Source organism: Acomys minous, assembly GCF_964271855.1.
Source record: "Acomys minous genome assembly, chromosome: 15".
In the NCBI taxonomy this organism is placed as follows: domain Eukaryota; kingdom Metazoa; phylum Chordata; class Mammalia; order Rodentia; family Muridae; genus Acomys; species Acomys minous.
This window is the reverse complement of record NC_140497.1, coordinates 53,728,303-53,752,032: the sequence shown is the minus strand read 5'-3', so window position 1 is coordinate 53,752,032 and position 23,730 is coordinate 53,728,303. Positions and strand designations below refer to the sequence as shown.

Sequence of the window (23,730 nt, the reverse complement as noted above, 5' to 3'; positions counted from 1 at the left end):
CCAAGTGAGGGAAAGCTAAGCATGAAGCACACAGTTTGAGTGACCTTTCAGAAGTTGCTGAGGTCCCTTGTAAAGCTCCTGAGTTTGGGAGAGCCAGCCATGCTGTGTCACTTTCCTTAAAAAACAAATCCTCTCTGGGGGCTGTTCATACTTGCCACTATGGATTATTTTTATTGGCCTGAAGCAATTTTTGCCTAGCCTAGAGGCATTTTAAAGGTGCCACCGAGCCTTGGCCGATTTACGATGACAATGACTGACTTGAATTGCTATTTGTAGAGATGCACGCTCAGCAGTGGCTGTGGTTGTGTCATTCCCTGGGTCATGGGGTGCTTCTGAATTTAAAAAGCCTCTCCTTCTCTGATTATCAGTAAGCTGCAACTTTAGAGACAGACTGTAAAGGGATTGGCTATTTTCATTTTAGCACTTATCTCTTTTTAAGTGTTATACAGAGCACAAGGCACGAAGGATACTCATTAAGTCCGCTTGGTCTTTTTAGCTCAGTGTCTACAGCTGTCGCTCAGCTGAAGTCACGGAGCTTCACTAAGAGTTTGCTACACTCAGTGTTTTAAAGTTTACTAGGACAAGTTTTCCAGCATCTGTCCTCAACCAGACCCACCTATAAGAGTTATGATATCTAAAAAAAAAAAAAAAAAAAGAGCTATGATATCTCTTTCCTAGAACATTAAAGTCAATTGTCCCTGCTGTTCCCTCAAGATCCTCATAATTTGTCAAGCTATATTAGTCCTATAAACTGGTTATTTTCTGATTTTTTTCCATATCCAACAGCATCTTAATGGACCAATTAATGTTTTTACATAAATGACCTTTTTTTTATTCTTTACTGTTATTGTTGATGATGATGACGTGGATGTTATTTTGGTGTTCTGAAACTGAGTCTTCGCTGTAGCTCGTGCTAGCCTGACCTCTGTAGTTCCACTCAGGCTAGCTTCAAGCTCAAAGCGGTCTTTCCTGAGTACACGCTGGCATTATGGTCTTTAACTACCATGCCCTACTGCCCTTTCCTCGATTGCTTCAAGTACTAATCTGAAAGTATCAGAGCTCTACTCTGTTAATAAAGGTTTAATACCAAGGTTGTTACCTGGCCTGAGGATATTTTGTGAAGGATAAGTATGCATCAGTTTCCCTTAGCTTCCCTTATTGATTCCCGTATCATCTATGGCTTACCTAAATCTTGGCAAAACAGTTTTACACAATACAGATTCTGGACACCTGACCTGTCCCCTGAAGGATGGATACCTGGGAGGACTCTGCCAACACTTGAGACACCATCGCTAGGGAAATAAAGTAACTTTTAAAAATACCTTCTGCCATTCACAAATCTAATCTAGCTACGCCCTCCTTGTGTTAGTCTAGAACGTTTGCTGACTGCATCATTGTTTGAGTTCAGCAAAATGTTGGGGTTATTTCGGGATATCCTCATTGGGATTGCGGTGTATTTCTGAACATATTTCTCCATGAATCTAATGAAATTGATAGAATTTTGCATTAGAATTGTGCATTAGAATTGGGTGTCCTGGCAGAGCTCGCGCGTTAGCCTTCAGACCCAGTCTGTAAGCAGATTCTTCCTCTGTGATGTTTGCTATGGCTTGCTGCCCTCTGCCCTCAGTGAGGAATGGTTGAAAATGGGACAGGACTGTCCATTCCTTGCATGGCTTAGCGATGTGGTATGCCTTCTGCTCTACGAAAGTGCACACTCCCAGTTAAACATTTCGCCCTGTTCTTTTCCTCTTTCTCAACTTCAAATCACAAAGACCCACTAGGCAAAAATAAAATATTCACACTACCTATATCCTAATTTAGCATACATCATTTCTGTCTTGAAAAAGTGCTGTTAGTCTGAGTAGGATGGTGAACCCCTTTTTTTCCTTTGAAGGCACAGGATAAGAATATAACGATTGCTTTGTAATACTGTCAACTTAGTATTGAGCATCTCTAGATCCACTGCCACCTTTTATTTTGTAGGAAAACAATGTATTATATGTTATAGAACAATAATCGCAGAAGCTGGTTGGCCTTCTTCAGTTGTGGCATTGGCTCATGGAGGGCAAGAAGCAGTGCCCATGCCAGGGCTGACTGTCAAAGGAGTATGTACTGGTGCAACTGTACATCCCATTCACTAAAGTGTGTCCGCAATTCAGCTGAGGCAGTATCTTCCCTGAAAGGTCAGGATATTGCAGAATCAGCTCTTAATCTGGTCGCCCTTCTTTCTCATAGCCATCAAAGACACTGTGCCCAAGATCCAGTTTAACATGCCTTGGCCTAAGCACATAGCAGAGTGAAAGTGCTCAGTGATGGGGTACACATGTGTGTTGAGTTCTGTGGGGGGGGGGTCTCAGACTTAACCGCATTAAAATGTGGATCGTAACCAAGGCTCTCTCGTAGAGATCATGTTTTAGCTTATCCATGTGGAATATTTGAATGTTCTTTTTAAAAATTAATTTATTCATATTACATCTCAATGGTATCCCATCCCTTGTATCCTCCCATTCCTCCCCCCTCCCACTTTCACCCTACTCCCCTCCCCTATGGCTGTGACTGAGGGGGACCTCCTCGCCTTCTGGATGATCATAGGGTATCAAGTCTCTTCTTGGTAGCCTGCTATCCTTCCTCTGAGTGCCACTGGGCCTCCCCATCCAGGGGATGTGGTCAAATATGGGGCACCAGAGTTTGTGTGAAAGTCAGACCCCACTCTCCACTCAACTGTGGTATTTGAATGGTCTTAATACCATGTTTATACGTTATTGATGTTTGCACTACTCTCTAGAAATGTTGGAGAGAGCAGAGACAGGGATATGCCTATATTCTGAGGTCTTTGCTGTGAGCCGGGATACATTTGAAGGTCCTGGACTTCAGGGAGACCAGAGGAAATACCAACATGCCCTTCCTGCCCCTCTCACTACCTCCCTTCTAGCACCTCAGCCCTAGGGTGTCCTTCACTTGTTTCTTCATCTGAATTTCCTCATTAGAGCAGCTTTGGTATCTCCTAGTAGACAGTCGCCTAGGCAGCTTTTATATCTTTTCAGGAATGCAAAAGTAATGAGTTACGGATATGTTGGTATGAGTTAAAGGTCATTATTATCTACTTGAATGGTTGGTGTAGATCAATTAGAACTGTTATAAACAAGGCTAGCCCAGCAGCCGTAGCAGGACTCAGGAAAAGTCTCCTCCCCTCTCCTCTTCCATTTCACTGTCTCGGTTTACTTCAAACCTCGGTGCTCTCTTTCCTCCTGCCTGTGCTGTTCCCACAGTTGTCATTCTGCGGAGCAGTGCTCTTTTCCTGGTGCTCAAACCATTGTGATGAGCCTGGCTTCACACAGTCTCAATAGCAACTCTACGGCGACGGTAGGAATGGAAATCAGAGGTGCTCCCAGCCTACTCCTGGGCACAGGGGTCCTCCTCTTCCCACTTCACGTATCATGCCACAGTCCTCTGAGTAAACAAACATGATGACAGTCACTTGCCTTTAGCCTTGTGGTGAGGAGCACTTGGAGATCTGCCTCACTGCAGACTGGCTGAACACTCACTTGTTGAGGGTATCACAAATCACTACATTTAATTCTTAAATGACCCCATTGTAATTGACAAGACAAGATCAAGTTGTATGCTTCTCTGAAAAGTGGGAAAGTAGTGAGTGCAGTAAAGGGTAACTTGGCATTGGTCCTCAGAGGTGACATTCAGGCTGATGTTTCTCACGAATTGGCTCTTAGAATCTGTTTCTGATAGATGTACTGTGGTGATGCTAAAGAGCCTGAACTTTCTACTTTATGGTAGAAAAAAATATATGTGTAGATATTTGCATTGAAGCTATGTCAACATCCCATACACTAATCTCTGGGCTTCAGGGGAAGCTTTCCAATACCAGGACCTGTAAACTCCTCATAGGAAATAACAGTCTTTTCTCTATTTCTGTGTTTAGCCAGTCCTTTGCTAATACAAAGTTATCCACACATTTTAATGTATTGGCTAAAGATCCTGAGGGATTGTGTGAGTTTTTTCAGAGCCCTCCTGAGATCCTGAGATAATGTGAATTCTAGAAGGCATGGCGCTACCTCTGAGTCCACTTGGCGGCAGATGACACAGCGGGATCAGAATGTGTCATCTGCTAGCGCACCATGGCTACCTGACAAACTCTCCTTCATGTTAGTCCACTGTTATTTTTTTAAAAAGGATATCGTAATGTGCTTTAAAAATCTTTTCAGCACATAGCTTTAAACTTCACCTAGTAGAAACAGAAGGGACGGTATTTTCTATTTCCCTGGAAGCCTGCAGAGCGGATGTTTTGAGGCCTTTCTTTGCCAGGTGGCTATCTCAGTGTGCTGCTGGCAGGAACGCTTGGGTTCTGTAGGTGGGTGCTCACCTAGACCCCAAGCTGAGAGTGCTGAGAATTCAGTTGAAAGAGACTTGGATATGAATATTCCCTAAATTAATCAGATGCCCAAATTAAAGAAAGCCAAATGCACACTAAAGTGATATGATTGAATGCACCCCACCCCCGTGTTTAAGCTAACATGTTTGAGAAAACAACATCCAGGTGACAGACTCGTGAGTGAGTTGATTTGGGAGAATCTTTGAGATAGTACCTAAATCTGCGTACACTACACACAGGTTTGCGAATTCTAAAGACGAAGGATGTCTGTTTCTGAGTCATTCTAATTGCACTGTGGCAGTGTCAGCATCAGAGTCTATGCAGCAGCATGCATAGAAGGGATCACAGAGCTAGCCTTGGGTTGAAGCGGTGGAGGGACATGCCAAGCGAGCAGTCCTTTTCTAATCTAGCCTGTGACACGTTCTCTTGAACTCACGGGCGTCGTTAATCTGCCTATTTTCGTTTTCCTAGTCTAGGAGTCATCTGTCCCGGAGGGCAGAGGGGAGAGCTAGGCTCCCAGAGCTCTGTCCCCTGCTTTTCCTCCTTCCAGACGTATGACATGAGCAAGACACTTGTCTGTGGCTGCTCTCATAAAGAGGGACGTCATCATGCCTGCGCCACAGTATTACTGCAAGGTTGCGATTCAACAATACGTGGAAAGTATTTACATACAAATAGACTTAAAGAAGCTTTGAGTTTTCATTCTACCCATAACTAGTAAATCAGGAATATTGAAAAAACTGTCACCATGTTGAAGTTAAAAAATTGTCCTTCTAAAATGCTGTTTTTGTTGACTAAACTTTCACATTTCTCCTCTCTCTTAGCTCCAAGAGGAAAGCGAGGATGGAAAACCTTCTATGCTGTCCTGAAGGGAACAGTTCTTTACTTACAAAAGGTAAAGTACCATCAGGAAAACACAATCACTGCTGTATCATAAGCATAGGTGCATGCGTGTCTTGCTGTAGTGACAGTTTATTGAAGCCCATAAGCTGTGTCAATTACCTTGGCTATACTTCACCAAATAATCGACTTTATTTGATAATGGCCGATGGCAGTCAAAAGTTTTTTTTTTCCTTTTCATCTTAATTACAAATAACTCCCAGTTCATATGGTAATACATAGACATAGCTTTAAGAGAGTTAAAGAGAGTACTAAAGGCAAAGGCAGAGAACTGATGTGCACTCAGCATCCCATGGTGCAGGGTCATGTGAGACAAAGTCATGTGGTGCAGGGTCATGTGGTACCAAGTCATGCGGGAGCTGGCCTATACACAAGTACAGGATCTTGCTGAGTTAAAGGCCCTGGAACAGGAGTTAGGACCTTACCATCTACAGGTCCTATAATGTATGTACTGGATGAGGTGACAGTTCAGTACATGATGTCACGGGATGGTGGCGTTCTATCCTTCCTTGGGCTGGTGTGCTTGACTGTTCCACAGGCCTAGATTTATCTGATATGGTTTTGATATGCACGTGTGTGTGTGTGTGTGTGTGTGTGTGTGTGTGTGTGTGTGTGTGTGTGTGTGTGTGTTGGTAAAAAGCAAAGTTAGATAGATAGATAGATAGATAGATAGATAGATAGATAGATAGATAAGCATGGTCAGGGAAATTGATAGGCTCTGCTCTAATGTTCCATAATCAACATAGTAAACTAGGCCATGCATATAGAAAACAGACCAGATACAGGCCTAATTCCATAGATATTTATTATATAGATTGATTACCCCTTTAATATATTATTTAACCATTTTACTTTTAATCACAATCTGTGCATACATACACGTTTTAATGCCCTGAAACGTTTGCACTTAACAGTTCAGATGTATTCCAGGCTCCTTGGGTACGCTTCCTGTCAGATTTCTTTCTTCCAGTTCCAGATCTACAGATCTGTCTGTGGTTCGCCATTTATAGTTCCTATCTCAGTGAAGGGTAGTCTCTGGAGCCTCCAGCTCCTGTGTGGACGGAGACAGGAACGTCCCGTGATAAGGGCATGCTTAACTGGAAGCCGAGCACCCTTTATCAAAGGCCAGCAGGACTTTGCCACATACTCTACTGTGAACAGGCAGGGATGAGCTAGGGCTGAGAAGAAAGACACTAACATCAGTGGTATCTGAAGATTTTAGGGAGAAGGACACAGGAAAAGAAACCACATAATATGGTATATCCACCCTCTGAAAGTTTTAAAATGTTTTAAACGTATTTTTAATTACGTGTATCTATATGTGTTTGTGCGTTTGTGTGCAGTTGCTCGTGGAGTTCAGAAGATGCTGTCAAACGCCTTGCATCTACAATTATCGACAGTTGTGAACCACCTGATGTGGGTGTTGGGAACTGAACTCCTGACCTCTGGAATAGGAATACAAGTTCTTATTGCTGGGCCGTCTCCCAAGATATATTTTTGGCATGGTAGCGAGTCTAAGAGTCTTAGAAATGTTTGCCAGGAAATCAAAAGGAAGTGAGTGTATGTGTGTGTGTGTGTGTGTGTGTGTGTGTGTGTGTGTGTGTGTGTGTGTGTGTACATGAGTACATGTATACATGCAAATGTGTGTGTGCATTTATTTATAATAGTGCTGTTGACTACCTTTGGAAATGCCTGTTGACCGTTTGTATATCTCTAGAGAAATTCTATCAGAGAACTGTGCTTCTTCAAATTTTGCTTATTCTCTCACTTCTGTCTTTGTTTGTTTTGCGAGAGAGTTGTAGATGCCGCTTGTTGTTTGGAGCGTTAAGCACCAGGGAGTTCTCCCGTTTCCCAAGGTTACGGTTACTCAGTGTTCAGTCGTTCCCTGCTTCTTTGTGCTTTTGGTGGCTTGTCCAAAAATCGTCACCAATATTTTATTGTCCTTCTTTGTTTTTTTTTTTTTTTTTTTTTTCTGAGACTTGTGGTTTGGGGTCTTAAATATTTAAGTATTTAATCCCTCCTGTTAGTGTTTCTCTTTGCTCCAGGATGTGTATGGATGGACAGATTTCCTAGCACCATTCTTTCCTCGTGGTGTATGGCTGGGCCCTGAGAAGGATGTGGTCATGTACTTAGGGGACTCTTCCGGCCTTTTTGTTCTTTGCATTGTTCTGCCTTCAGACCACGCTGTGCTGGAGCTTTGCTGTGTGTTTTGAAACCAAGACTGTGATTCCTCCCACATTGATCTTTCTGTAGGTTATAATGGACCTCTGGTGTTCTTTGTGAATGTAGAATTTATTTCTAATTTCTGTTAAAAAAAATGTTAATAAGATGCTGATTCTGAGCTGGCCATAGTAGTGCATGGCTGTAATCCCAGCACTTGGGAGGCAAAGGCAGATGGAGTTCGAGGCCAGCCTGGTCTACAAAGTGATTCCAGGACAGCCAAGGCTACACAGAGAAACATTGTCTTAAAAAACCAAAACAAACGAAGATATTGATTCCACTGAATCTGGAGGCCACTTTGAATAATATAGATATTCTAACAATATTAAATCTCCCTGTATGAACATGACCTATCTTTTTACTTTTTCTGTATAATTTCATTCAGCAGTGCTTCACAGTTTCCAGTGTATGGATCTTCTGTTTTTGTGGTTGCTTGGTCCTAATTTTTTATGTTTATTAACACTTTCTAATGGGATTATCAATTCCTCATCAGGTTGTTTCCAACTAGTGCATAGAAATGCAGCTGATTTAGTGTACAATATACAACATTGCTGATTTTATTAATTTTAATGCCATTTTGGTAGGCTTTAGATTTTCTATATACATGAGCATATCAAATTATGCCTAGTTTTTAAATAATTTCATCATGATAGTGGTAAAATATATTGAATTTTATTAGGTATATTTAATGGATTTGCTAAGGAATATACATATAAATGTGAATCTCCATATGAGATTTTATGATTTGGTTGATTTTCCTATGCTAAATTATGCTCCATCCTTGCTGATAAATACTTCTAATTTGGGTTTTTTATTTTTTTCATGTGCCATCAAATCTAGCTTGCTATGGTTATGGGTAGGATTTTACATCTACATTCATGAATACTGGCTCATGACTTTCTTTTCTTATGGTATTTTTTTATATATAGTTTTGATATCAAGGCCATTCTGGCCCCTAAGAGGAATTTGGATATGTTCCCGCTTCTGTGCTTTGAAAGTGTCTAAAAATCATTGGCATAATTCACTGGTGAACCATCTGCTGCCGAGCTCATCTTTGTTGAGAGTTTTTTGGTTGTTTTTTTGTCTTTGTTTTTGTTTTCTTTCCGTTGAGTTTATCTTCTAATTGGTTGTAGATGTTAATGTGTTCTATTTTCCCATGACTTAACCTTGATGATTATGTTCCTAGTGACTGGTTCCAATATGTTGCTACATAATTAATCATAATAGTTTCTTAGAAACTTCTTCATTTCAGTGTTATCAAGTGAAGTTATTTCATCTCTGATTTAATTTATTTAGGCTCTTCCTTCCTTTATTATTCTGACTAAATACTGACTAATTTTGTTGGGGGGGGAATAATTCTTAGAGTCCACCATTTGTTTTCTATTCTCTGCTTAATGTCTTCTTGGATTTTAATTCTTTCCTTTATTTAATAGGTTTGTTTAGGCATAAAATTAAGCAATGTAGCGTCACGTTCCTTCTTGCTGTAGGTCTTCATTGCCATAAACTCTTACTGGAGCTGCTCTTGATGCACCCCCTGTGTTTGGATTTCATACATTGTGTTTATTTGTCTCAAGAAAATTTTCCTTTTTTTTTGCCCTTTGGTTTCTGTGATATATTGGTTAAAAAACTATAGAAGAGCATGTCTAATCTCTGCATATCTTCTTCTGCTGTTCTCATACCGTTTTAATTGCTAAGATGTGACTGAAATGATTTCAGCTCTCTTAAGTCAGTGAAGCTAGTGACATGCCATGTGGTCTATGGTGGAGAGAAGATTACACATGCACTTCAGAAGACTGTCGCGTCTGATGTTCTGGACACATCTATTTCACCTACAGCATTCTTTTAGTCATACGTTTGCTTTTCAGTTTTCTACCTGCCATTCTTCTATCTGTCAATGACGTGGAACGTGGAAATGTTATTCCTTGCTGCTTTTTCTTCACTTCTGATGTTTGATCCACAGGTTTGGGAGCGCTAATGTTGAAGGGAGGGGAAGGGATGAGGAGAGAGATTTGGCTTCTCTTCCTAGTGAATTGACTTTACTCTCATGGCATTATCTCTTCTGGCCATTTTTATTTGAAGTTTATTTTGTCTAGTACAAATGGAGGCAGCTCTCTTCGTTTCTGGCTACTGTTTGCACGGATTACCTTTTTCATAATTTCACTTGAAAGCTGTCCCCTTCTAAATCTGAAGGAAGGTTCTGACTGACAGCATTTAGTTGACTCTTTTTGTTTGTTTTGTTAAGTCCACTTAGCCATTCCCCTTTTGTTTGGTTCAGTACCATCATCTGTTGGCCTTTGTTGTAATAGTAGCACAGATTTTGTGGAAATGCCCTTTCCTTTGTCAAATACAATTTTTCTGTGGTGATTTTCATTCTCACAATATATGAAGTCTCACAGCCCTCTCTGAATTGTCACCGCTGAGAAGGCTACTGGTAGTCTTGTGGGCATTCTGTGGTATATGCCGAGTCCTTTTTCTCTCCTAGACTTTGACTTTTGCTAAGATGGTGAGTCTCGCCATGACTTCGCTGCATCTACCATGTTGAGCTGTATCTGTCCATTTCATTCACCGTACTTGAGATGTTTTCTGTCATTATTTCTTCAAAGAATCTCCCTACCCACTTTTTGTTTTTTCTTCTTATACTTCCATAATGCATATATTGGTGTCCCTGTAGTCACTTAGGCTTTCCTAATGATTTTCATTGTTTTTCTCCTTTTAATCTCCCTGAATGGAACAATTCAAATGGTCCTATTTTCCTGCCTGAGCAAGTCCATTGTTGAACCCCTCAGTTAAATGTTTCATTTTAGGTATTGTATTCTTTGGTTTAAAAACTCTTCTGTCTTTAGCTATTTCTGTTTCTTTGTTCCTGTAATCAGTTTATTACCCATCATTTTCTTAAGCATATCAAATATGCTGATTTTTTTATTTTATAAAAAGTTAAGATATTTTACATTGTATCCTGTCCAATTTACATAGCTTCTTTTCATTTGATTTCTGGAGATCTATTTTTCTTCTTTAAACCAAATTCCTTGTTTCTGTATCTCCTCCAGGGTCCGTTTATAATCCTCCCAGCTGAAGAAACAGCCCTTTCTAATGGCTTCGGAAGTACTTGATACAGAAACCTCTCAGCACTTGGGGCCTGTTTAGAGACTCTCTTTAAGAAAGTGCTATTTCTTTTACCTGTGCAGGCAGTGTCTCAGCTATAGAGGATCGCTAGTTTCTTTTACAGAAACCCATTATCCATCCACCGTCTGATCTCCACTGTCATTACTCCATGTTGTGTGGCTCCACAGCTGTCAGGCACCCAGCTTTCCCTTACTCTGAGTAGTTACTTCATACCCAATGTATACCAAGTCACCAGCCAGCAACCGTTTCCTCTGACAGTCCTAAGGAGAGTCAGAACACTGGAAGCACATCCTTGCTTCTCCATCTCTCCTGAGAGAGAAATCTTGAGCTGTAGCGGTCCCCTGCACAGAGGTGTTCTATGTACTAAGCTCTCGCTTTTCTTCTTTGTTCTCCGCAGCCGCAAGGCCCCAAGCCATCAATTCTGCTAATGTTCTGAGTGAGGCAAGGCAAAGGTTGAACCCCCCCAGGTGTCCTTGGAAAATCTAGAAGACTGGCCACATGCTCTCCTCCCCTTTTCCCTCCCCAGAGAGAAACCTTAAAGTTGAGTGCTTTTCTCCAGTACTTCAAGCTGTGCTGGCTAGAGCAAGCCACCCACCACTTTCTTTCCTTTGTTCTAAGCAATCCCCAGGCTTCCAAAGCATGCCAGTTCCATCCTGCTCATAGGGAGCCAAGAAACACTCATTAATTGGTTAGCCTTCTGAAAAGCTAGAACGCTGAAAGCATGCTTGACTCTTTGATATCTCCAGAGACAGACAGGGCTGGCTTGGGGGGGGGGTTCTTGGGTCAGAATCTTCCCTTCTGCACCAACTTGAGGGAGGGGTAGGTGCGGGCAAAGTGAACCTGTTCTTCTTACCTGTTACAGTGTGGGTTTCTCAGTTCTGTGCCCTCCTGAGATTTAGCATGCTTGTGGCTAAATTCCAGCATTCTGTTAGTTCCTGGGTCTCCATGTGTACTAGCTGGTTTTGTGTCAGCTTGACACAAGGTAAAGTCATCAGAGAGGAAGGAGCCTCCATTGAGAAAATGCCTCCTTATGATCAGGTTGCGAGCATTTTCTCAATTAGTGGTTTATGGGGGGAAGGGCACAGCCCATTGTGGGTGGAGCCATCTCTGGGCTGGTGGTCGTGGCCTCCATAAGAAAACAGGATGAATAAGCATGTTGAGAAGGCCAGTAAGCAGCGCCCCGCCATGGCCTCTGCATCAGCTCCTGCGTCCAGGTTCCTGCCATGCTTGAGTTCCTGTCCTGACTTCCTTTGGTGATATGGAAGCATATGCTGAGTAACTCTAGTTGCTTTTGTCATGGTATTTCACCACAGCAATAGAAACCCTAAGAAAATTTGTCACTGTAAAATCAGTGTTTCTGTGGGGGGCATGAGCTGGGGCTCCCCCTTCTGCTGTTTTGCTAACGTCGCTCTCTGGGAAAGTTTTTAAAATCCGTTTGGATTCATATAAGAACATAGTTTTGCCGTCTTGACCTTTTCACTCTACGTGTTATCTTAAACACTTTCTCATTAAATTCTTTCAGAAGTGAATTTTTTTTAATCTAGTGACTGTCAAATAGCATGCCATACAAACAACTCCCCCTTCCCCTTATGAAAGAATTTATTTTAATACGGTTGCGATATATTCAGTTAAATAATTTTCCATACTGTAACCTTTTTCAGTTTTTCAGACATCCTTTTTACTTTTTTATAGTTATAAGTTATGGTACTGTCTTAGTCAGGATTTATGTTGCTAAGATGAAACACCATGACCAAAACCAACTTCTGGGAGGAAATGGTTTATTTTGCTTACAAAATAAATCAGGTAATAGTCGATCACAGCGGGAAGTCAGGACCAAGAACTCAAGTAGGGCTGGAGCCTGGAGGCCACAGAGGAGTGCTGCTTACTGGCTTGCTCCCTGTGGCTTGCTCAGTTTGCCTTTTTACTGCAAGCGTGACCACCACCTTCCCAGGGGTGATGCCATGCATAGCGGGCTGGGTCTTCTTACACCAGTCACTAATTCTTAAAAAAAATGCAAGCTTGCCTACAATCTGATCTCAGTTTTCTCAGTTGAGATTCTGTCTTCATAGATGACTCTAGCTTGTTGGTCGGTCAAGTCGACATAAAGCTAGCCAACACCTGTATGCCTGTTTATACAGGTTATATTTATACAGATTCCTAGGAGTGTCATGAAGAGTAGAAACTACTAACACTTGCCTTTTGGGACATTTTAAAGTCGTGTATGTGGATCTCTCCGTCCTTTGCCTGGTACCCAGATACATGGAGGCAGGAGCTGGTATTCAGATTAACCACGCTCTTCATTGGCCAAGTGTCTTGTATTGTCTTCTACTTTCCTATGGAGTTTTACAGCTTCTGATTTGTATGTTCTCTCTTGTGGCCTTACCAAATTAGCGTGAGCACATCGCTGAGCCCATCTCGGTCCTTTCGGATGATTTTTTTCTCTCTCTTCAGGAAACTAGGCTTTGAAATTAAATTCCACATGTCACAGCTGTTTCTCCTGTATAAATCCTATCTCCCGGTTCATTCTTTTGTTGTCTCTAACATCTCTGTCTTTGACTAAAGCTCTCCTTTGAGTGCCTAACTGCAGGATTCCCACCCCCTCTACCTCCTGGTAAGCCAAGGCATGGGAAGTACTCTTGCACCAACATTTTATGGAGTGATGCCAAAAACAAAATGCTGTTTCCCAGTCACCGACTTTATAGCCCATTGTCTTTGCCTTAGATGGTCTCACTCTGAGTCATCCAAATAGAAGGGAGAAGAGGCTGGGTGTTACGGAGGGGGCAGCTTTGTATATGTTGCTGCTTCAGCACGAGTTTGCACGAGAGCTCCAAAAAGAAAGCTTCTCCTGACTTACAGGATGCAGCAGATTGCATTTGGAGAAAATTGTGTAAAATTCCTTCTATAAAGAGAGAAGAAATGTGTATGTATGTATGTATGTGTGTGTGTGTGCGCATATGTGTGTTTTATGTGTTGGTATGTTTATTTTTGTCTTTACGTACATGTGTGTACATATGTGTGTGTATGTGTTTATGTGTATGTTTGTGAGTGTGTTGGATGTGTGTGTGTGTGTGTGCGCGTGCATGTATACATGTAAAAACAGTGAACAAAGAGGCCATGAATTTGAAGGAGAACAAGGAGGTGAGTGTTAGGGGGTTTGGAGGGAGGACAGGGGAGGCAGCTATCTTTTATAATCAGGTTCTGCTTTCTTTTTATTAGTGTTAACATTCTTATTTAAAAAATGTCATAAAAAGGGAATGCTTGAAATGTGAACTAGTAATGAAGAATACCCGTTCATAACAACCTCCTGTAAGTCCTAGGGACTAGAACATCAGGCACCGGGAGCTTATTGACAGATTTGGGTTTTTTATGGATGTGTCGGCCCGGTTTTTGCTTCAGAATGGTCTTTGGGATACTGGGCTGCCCACATGAACTGCAGTAAATAGGTGGCCTTGGGATTGAGGTGCTACACCCACCGCTAACATGCCCTACAGAGGGCTATTGGTGCCTATTGCTGATCGTCTCTAACCCTCCTGGGTGCCTACTCCACCAGAGCACAGTAACAGATACTAGACAGAAGGCAAACTATATAGGAACAGCGTGATTTGGGCCTCCTGTACTTTTTGTTTTATGCCCTCTTAGAACTGTGGAGAGCTTTACCACACCACGCCCCAGACACTATGAAAAAAACCTCAGGCTCCCAAAGGTGATTAAGGCATAGCCTTGCCTACATAGAGATCAGAAAATAGGGGAAAATCAAGTGAAGTGAGCATTCACCAAAACAGCAGCACAAAACAATGCAGGCATTGACACAGTTTTCACTGAAGAAGGCCACCCAAGAATGATTTCTGTGATGAACAATCACATAGCTGATAAAATAGCACAAAACACTTTAGCCAAAAAGTAACAATTGCAGAGAATGCCTCATCTTCAATAATGGTCAATAATGCGTCCATGTTTATACTATAGGATGAATGGGGAGTGGCTAGCCATAGGATGATAATAAAAAAAAAATATGTTTCAAATAACAAGTGTGTCATGAAGCCTAAAGAGGGCAAAATGGTGCTCCAGTGGACTGTGGTATTAAATGCTAAGCTATGGGATTTGATGGTTGCTAGGTGAAGCAAGTTAAGTGTTTCTATAACTCATATTTTCAATGCACAATGAGTTTGTTATGATGAAATTCCATGAGAAGACGGGGAGCTCCTATATTTGGGTGAAAGCAATAAGAAAAGGGCCACCATTTCACTAGACCAAATCCAATTTAACTCTTCTCAGCATCAGATCAGCTCACTGGTATAGATAGGCTATAGCAGGTGATACAAAAACCCTTGGGTTTAGCATCTGTCCTGAAGGTCATCAGTCTGCTTAGATTCTGCATCCATTCTCTTTTCTTACCCCTTTATTCTCCATCCAAATTCCATGACATCAATTTCCTTGGCATACGCAGAACCCCTCTGCCCTTATAACAGAAGCCTGTTGCCCACTGTGCTGCAATTACTTCAAGTCTTTCATAGAAGGATCCAGAGGGTCCTAGAAACCTACAAGAAGAACGTTATGACGGATAGGATCTGGGCTCAGGCTTCCTGCTCAAACTATGGCACCAGCCAAGGACAGCACGTGCAGTAAACTTTGAACCCCTACCCAGATCAAGCCAATGCACAGGACATTCTCCACAGTTGAGTGGAGAGTGGGGACTGACTTTTACACAAACTCTGGTGCCCCATATTTGATGATGTCCCCTGGATGGGGAGGCCTGATGGCACTCAGAGGAAGGATAGCAGGCTACCAAGAAGAGACTTGATACCCTATGAGCATATACAGGGTGAGGAGGTCCCCCTCAGTCATAGTCATAGGGGAGGGGAGTAAGAGGAAAATGGGAGGGAGGGAAGGAGGGAGGGAGGGAGGGAGGGAGGAATGAGAGGATACAAGGGATGGGATAACAATTGAGATGTAACATGAATAAATTAATAAAATATATTTTTAAAAAATTTTTTAAAAGATTTTTCAACTATGAAACAGCCTTTAGTGATTGTTATCCATGTAAGAAAAGGCAATTTTAAGTTTTCATTAAGATTAAGTAATAAAAGTTTCTTCCTCTGAAAAGCCCAAACAGGCAAATGCCGTAAGTCATCAGGAAAACTACCTAAGCTCTATGTTAAAACGCTGGGAAAGATCTTCCAGTTGTTAGTCTTTATTCACCCAGCTTCCACTCTTCCTCTGTCTCAGCCAAGTAGGTTTACCAAAGAGAGAGTCATCAGTCCTCCCCGAAACCGAAGACCTACTAGCTCACATCTGTCCAGTTTGTGACCTGCCCTGTGTGCTTACAACCTTCGGTGTCACTGTCTCCTTAACATGGTCACACGTACCGCAGTCTCTCAAACACTAACATGAGAGCTCTGTTAGTATAGAGTAGGGCACTGGGGGGGTGGGGGGGAGGGTCTCCCCTCAGCTGTCTAAACTCCCCCTAGGAAAACATCCCATGGAGAGCCACTTGAGATTAATCCATGGAACTTAACGTAAAGGTGGAAGAGGAGATGCAACCTCAAAACCATCCTCTGACAACACACATGGCCCCCAGCACACCAATGAGAAGTAATGTCAACCTGAATCTTTCCTATGCCCAGATTTACACTTCAATATAAGTAATGTAGTCATTAACTTGAACTTTAGCTAACAAATTACTATTCTGGCACCGAAGACAATAATGTTATTTAGGAAGTGAGATGATAAGGTTTTCTCATCTTTAAGATTAAGATTACGGTTTTTAGAATGTTACAAACAACAGGTATGTTTGGAACATAATATGGTCTCTAAGGGAGGGTTCAGTATTCTTTGAATTCAGTATTTATCTTTGAAAAGATAAATAGCAAATGGAATAATTTGTTCCATTTGTTATTTGATTCCATAAAGTCTCCAAAGAAGGAAGTGGGCTATTAAAACATGTAGAAAACACTAAGAAGAGAAGGGAAGATCGTGGAAGGAATTTTAAGGGAAATGATATCTAAGCCTATATTAAAATGACAAATGAAAAAATAAAACTCACATAGAGATATGACAAGGACAAGCTCATGTGGATGTATAGATGTGACACCGTAGCACATCTGGGGAACGTCAAGATCAGTGGCATATAAGCAGTGTCAGGGCAGGTTTTAAAGGCCTAGAAAGCTAGATTCAAGGGTTGAGATTATCTGAGTGAAGTGTGGACAGAAAGTTTGAGATGGACAGTGACAGAACACGTACAGACTAGTTTGAACAGGAAGGGATCTAGTGGAGGAGTTCAAACTAAGATACTGAATTTAAAATTCTACGACATAGGAAGTGACCATTTGCAATATGAATTACGCATATTCACGTCAAGGGGGGTGCCTGGAAATGTGGTCTACAGGGTCATCAACAAATTCTTGATAATTCAAAATATAGTAATGGATGTTGCCATTTCCAGTTTTATAGATTGAGAAAGTAAGAGGATAGGATTAGGGGTAAACAAACACATCATATTTACTAGAGGAAAAGAGGAAAACTTGTAAGGGAGCTTAAATGAAATGGCTGGAGAACTAAGAAAGCAAAAAAAAAAGTGCTAGCATGGACAACAGAGATGTCAGGAACATTCTCATCCAGTGAAACAGATATTAGACCGTGTTACATGCATTCAGCAACCAGAAAATTATATATAGAAAAGTTTTAGTGGCGTGATGGGTGGTAGATGCCAGGTTAGAGAAAAGTTGAGGACAATTTCCTCTACTCTCTTCTGAAAAAACACTAGGTAACAAAATAAATAAGAAAAAGACTGTGGTTATAGCTCCCGGGTGCAGCATTTAGCCTGGGTTAGTCTCCCTCACTACAAAAAAAAAATTAAAAAATTAAAAAATAGAAGTTAGAATCTGGAAAAAAAAACCGCAGGTAAATGGAATGGGTGAGTAAAAGATAATAATTTATGGGATCTTCAGAGGTAGAACCTGTGAGATACAACACCAGAAATGGGGCAGATACAAATATTTGCACACTTAAAACCATTTTGAAGTCTGACAATCAGGCTGGTAATATTGCCACACTGGGAGCTCTCTGTGACTCATGCCAACATTTTCTTCATTTTTTTTTTTGTCCCACACTGCACATGCACTGCATTCTGTCCTTCACTGCAAATGCCCTGCATCCTGCCCTTCACTATACATGCCCAGCATCTTGTCCCGCACTGCACATGTGCTGCATTCTCTCCGGTACAGCATATGTACTGCATCCTGTCCCGCACTGCACATGCACTGTGTCATGTCAGGCATTGCACATGCACTGCATCCTGTCCCGCACTGCACATGCCCAGCATCCTGTCCCGCACTGCACATGAGCTGTGTCTAGGGTTTTATAAAAAGTCCATTTTAATGAGGAGGGCTTTGTTTTGTTTTATGTCTATAGTATGGTTAGAATCAGAAGTGATCCTGGCCAGGCAGGAACAAGACCAAGATGATGCTCAGAGCTCACGTACTGAACTCCACAGTGTCCAGGACAGGATGATCCTGGCCAGACCTCCTACGGCTCCTTGATGAATCCTGTGCACTCAAGGCATTTTATTTCCTTCTGTGAAAGTGCTGACTTTGTGACCTCTCATGCTTTGAAAAGGTCATATACCCACTTTCAATCACTTTCAGCCTACAGTGGTTAATACTTTGAAGACGAGGCAGGGAAGTGGGCTTCGAAGCCTGGTGTTCATCCCCAGAGGGGAACTGTCATCACACCCAAAGTTTTCATGCCTCCTGATTTAGATTATTGACCCAGTCCACTAGGTAAATATGTCCACTATGTGAGTGATAATCATACTTTAAAACTCTAAGTTCTTAATACGCTCCTGCAGCTGGAAGCATACCTGGTCCTCTGGGTTTTAAGCATTTAATCTGTGCTCTAGAAGATTCTGCTGAAAACCAGGTACGGTTTGATCCCCAGCTAGCAGAAGCTAGTTTGTTGCGTGCACTGGCTCGCCTCCCCTTCCCTGCTGGGCAAGTAGAAGGTAGGCCTAGGCTGTCTCAGGCCCGTGTTCCTTTCTGCATGCTAATTTCATGTCTTCCCCCCTTCTCTTTGCATATGCCTAGATCTTCTTCCTTCCTTTCCTCTCTTTTCCTTCCTCTTTCCTCCACTTACCTTTCTTCTCTCACTTAATTTCCACTCTCCTTAACTAACTTTCAGTAAATATTACTACATCTTTACCAATCACGTGAAAGGTCTAGAGGGAACTACATGAATTTCCTATTGGCTTGCCCTCACAGGGACTTGGACTCAACAAAAGCGCTGTAAGTGATGGTCAGACCTGACGGCAGTGCAGTAATAATATAAGTATGCCTTGAACACACACACACACACACACACACACACACACACACACACACACACAGAGACTTTTACTTGTTTGGCAGGTGTGTGCACGCATCCACGCAATAGTGCAAATCTGGAGGTCAGAGGACAACCTGTAGGAGTCCAGTTCTGTTCTCTCCTTCAACTATGTGTGAGTCAAGGGGATCGAACTCAAGTTGTCAGACTTGACAGCAAGCAGCTTTTTCTACCCCTGAGCACTCTAGTGTGTGTTTGCTGGCTCCAAAGCTCGCGCCCTCCCCCTCTCTCCCTTCCTCTCTCCCTCCTTCTCTCCCTCTTCCTCCCCCTTTCCTCCTTCCCTCCTCTTCCCTACCCTTCTGCCCCCCCTCCTTTCCCCCTCCCTTTCCCCATCCCTTTCTCCCTCCCCACCTCCTCTCTGCCTCAAACATGCCTTTAGCAGCTTGTACTTTAGCAGTCTGGTACTGAGTAGATAGCAGAAATGGTCTTCCACCGTCTTGATTTAGGACTTATTGAGAAAATAAATGATGAAAACTTTTAGTTTCGCTTTTTTAAAAAAAACCTCTTAAGGCCTCTTAGTACGTTTTTGGTTTTGTTTTTCAGATGTTGGTCCAAGTATCCTGTAATCTTTTCCTAAGGGCAGTTGTTCTCACTGTTTGCAGATAACCTCATACTCATTAAGTCTGAGTCAAGTGTGTCCTGGAAATTGTCTTGTGCCTCACTGAAGCCCAAGGCCTTCCTGAGAGAGAGCACTTCAGTTCTCGCTGTGTGTGCTAGTGCCCCAGCCATAGACTGAGGGGGTGTCGTGTAGAAGACAGACACGATGCACCCAGTTAAACAGATACATAGGAAACTGTGCAATCTTTCTGCTTTCCTTGCTTATTCTCTGAATTCTCCTTTCTACAGAAATATTGGGTGTTTTTCTACTGTAACACTGTTTATGTTTGAGAAAATTAGGTTAAATGACACCCGTCCACCTTTCAGCTTTAAGCTTGTGGCTTTCACATATACACTTAGTTTAGTGATAGATCAAAACGTGCTCTCATTTGACTTATTACTCTTCCACCTGCCAAGATTTGTAGACGGTCATGCACCCTCTGTTCTGTGTCAAAAATTTAAAAATGAAGCTGGGTAATTTTAGAAAAATAACTGAAAATACTAGGGGTTTTAAAGATAACTATCAAATCATAGGAAATATTTATTACCATGCAAGAATCAAGCAGTATTGGACAACTTAGGACCCATTGCGTATTAGTATTTTTGAAACTTTGAAACCAAGCATTTCTCTCTGACTGTGACATAAGGCTGGCCAGGGATGGTTATGTGTCAAGTGCTCTAAGGGAGGAATAGCAGGCTACACTTCAGTCAGGTTGTAATCATACCTGCATCGGCTACGAATATTTCAACATATAGCTTCACAACATTAAACAGGGGAGTGCTCTCAATGCTTACTATTCTCAATGGACATCAAGAGTGTTGCCACTTGCTAATTTTTTAATTGCATGTATCAATTGTAACTATTTAATAAGGTATTAAGTAAATAATCCGTCAACCAGAAGAAAGCCTGAGCATGCTTTTCACTGAACGCTGACGATTTTGTCACTTTGTAGATTTTACTTTCTGGTTCCTGAGAATGGAAACTTTTCAAAGTTGATGCAATAATCTGTGGACCTATGGGTGCTATGATGTGGATCCACACAAGCTTTAATTAACAAACATTGTAAGGGAAAGAGCTCTTTATTTCATGCCGTAAATGACTATAAAACAAGCTTTGTGAAATCACACTCTGGCTGCTTGTTAGGACGGCAGAGTGCTCTAATGAGTCATACTAGATAAAGCAGTGCAGATTGCGGGGAGCACGGGGGAGAGTAACATGTTTTCAGGCATCATTTTCACCTTCATTTGTTGGAGAAAATCGGTTGTAATTAGATGTCATGGAGCATTTTCTTTCGTTACAGAAAATGTCTTGATTGGATTTATCATTCTCTCTGTTTTACATTTAGTTTCCACAGCTAACAGTCTTGGGTTGAAATGGTTTGATTACGATAATTTGTGCCTTATTCCTCCCTTCCCAACCCCATCATTTAAATACCATCCTCTAGCTTAATCAGTAAATACTACAGCTATCAGGATGGATTCTGTAGGGTAAAGCCAGCCTGAGGAGCACCACCCTACCCAGAGCTGCTTTCACTGGGGCTGAAGGAGGTTGGCACTTCATTTTATTTGCTTGCTTGCTTGCTTGCTTGCTTAATTTCGATTATGTAACCATATCGTATTGTTAATATTTTGCATTTAAGACAACGATAATGTTGTTTTACTATTAACTAGAAAAGTAGAAGCTAATAGATTAAAAACCCATAACGTCAGTTTATTCCTAATAAACATACCTCACCTTCTATTTCTCTCTTGTGTAAAAGCATTCTTCCCAGCTTGACCTGGGATGTGCCTTAGAGTGCCTCAGTGTGACTTAAGATGCATGTTCTTCCTAAACAGTGTTCTCTACAGCTTTGAGAATTACAGTAATCGCTTAATGTGAACTCATTGGCAAAGAAGAGAGGTTGGCTTGGGCTCTGACAAAGGGCCCTCTAAACGTCATCAATATGGTAGGAACAGGTGTTTCTCTAGACTTCTGCCCTCACCTTAGATGTCACGGGACTCCACCCTGGCCTCCTAATCCAATCACTACCCAGAGGCTCAACATCTACCTGCTGCGGCTGGAATAAGTTTCTAGCTTTTGTTTGTTTGGTGGTTGGTTTGGGTTGTGCTGTTTTGTTTTATTTTTCAAGACTAGGTAGGTTTCCCTGTATATCCTTGGCTGTCCCAGGCTCGCTTTGTAGACTAAGAAGTCTGGCCACGAACTCACAGTCATCCACCTGCTTCTGCCTCCCCGAGTGCTGGGATTAAAAGCGTACACCACCATGCCAGGCTAAGTTTCAAGCCTTTTAATGACATGGGCGTGAGGCTTTGGGAGTTAAACACCTGCATTAGATTGGGAACAAACTAATATTGAAACAAAATATTGAGAAAAAAAACAAAAAGATGACAATTACTGTTAGCTTTTACTTACAGGATCCATAAGAAATGTTGCCTTTTTGCATTGTTGCAGTTTTTTTTACAGCAGTCTAAATGAAAACACTAACAGAGAGAATATACGCCAAGAGTAATTATAGTGGTTTCAAGTGCTGAGGTTACCGAGTGTTAATAGTGAGCAGCTGGCCTTGCTTATTAATAATACACGGCAGTTTGTCATGATATAGGTGAGAGTTGAAACTGTAAGACTAGTTATGACCACCTCAAGGGGTAATTAAAGAGTAAGAAAGGGAATGGGCCAGTGGCAGGATGGTCATTTAAAGAACAAACTGAGGATATCATCTCTATTGACAGAGGTATTTCACTAATTTGTAACATTAATGAGTTTAACCCATCTAAGGTCACAAAGACTTTAAATATCAGAACCAGGTAAGTAAACATACAAGCTCGAATTCTGGATGCTCATGTTTTGAACCACAGTAAGTTGCTGGTTTTATGTCCATTTGGCAGCATAGACTCAAGAGATTTCCATGGGACATACATGAATTGTCAGTTAGTACTGAGTACATCCCCAACTGGACAAACCTTAAATCTCTGGTACAACCATTAAGATAGCGGCTGTGTTGTATACCTGCAGTGATAGTTAGCTCACCATCTCAATGACGTAATAGCAGTGCATCAGTGAGATTTTATACCTTTCAGAGTAGACAGATGAAAAGGTAAAGAACAGCTAAGCACAGACTACTGAATGCCATGAATAAAGAGAAAAGGTTACGAGATTCCTGGTACAAGATATAGGGAGAAAAGTTTACATGAGACTAGAAGAGCTGGCTTAGTGTGCAGAGTGTTTGCTGTGCAAGTGTGAAGGAAGACCAGAGTTCAGATGCCCAGCAAAACACACACACACACACACACACACACACACACACACACACACACACACACAGCAACAACAAACAAAGCCAGGATGGAAGCATGCGCCTGTAACCTCAGTGCAGAAACTTAGGGATTGGTGGACAGGGGGGACCCCGAAGACTTACAAGCCAGCCAGCCTAGCTGAGTTGGTGAGCCCCAAATTCAGTGAGAGACTTAACCTTCAAAAAATAAGGTACAGAGTGATTGAGAAACACACCAACCTTGACCTCTGGCCTCCACACCTGTGCCTAGTATATTTATACACACATGCACACACACATACACTGTATACAACATAAAGAATCAGAATGCCATTCGACTCTATCATCTGGGAAACTGGATGGAAAAAAATACCTGCAGCCTGTAAAGAAAATTAGTAGAAAGGATTGCAACTGAAATTCTATATCCAGTTCTAGACCTGTGAAAAATATCCTGAAAGATACTTGAGTAGAATTAAAGTATATGAACCACATGAAGAAAATACATAAAAGATGAAAGGGATAAGAATATTGGGAGGGGAGAGCAGGAGGAGAGAAGAGAAGGGACTATGATCGGGATGTAAAGTGAATATATAAACTAATAATAAATAACTGCTACAATGCACAAAAAGGATAGAGATCAAGGCAAAACAAGGAAATAAAGAAAATAAGAGGTGAGCCACAGAACACAATCAAATTCAAAAGAACAAGGAGAGAAAACAGCAACGTGTAAGGCAAAATAAGGCTTCTTGAGACAGAAAATTCATATTAAATATATGTTAGGAAGATTTCAAAAATAAGCAATACTAAAGTATTCCAGCCAAATTTGGAATTAGTGAAAACAAGAAAGGGAAAATAAAA

General features: G+C 41.6%; 1 protein-coding gene across 10 annotated transcripts in view; it reads left to right on the top strand.

The window, feature by feature from the left end:
* Positions 1 to 23,730, top strand: part of PSD3 (pleckstrin and Sec7 domain containing 3) — a 541,746-nt gene that overhangs the window by 474,921 nt on the left and 43,095 nt on the right. For all 10 annotated transcript variants that reach the window (XM_084758401.1, XM_084758398.1, XM_084758403.1 and 7 more), the window contains one exon: positions 5,212 to 5,282. In XM_084758401.1, the coding sequence (XP_084614527.1) occupies positions 5,212 to 5,282 (71 nt within the window). The remainder of the gene's footprint in view (positions 1 to 5,211; positions 5,283 to 23,730) is intronic.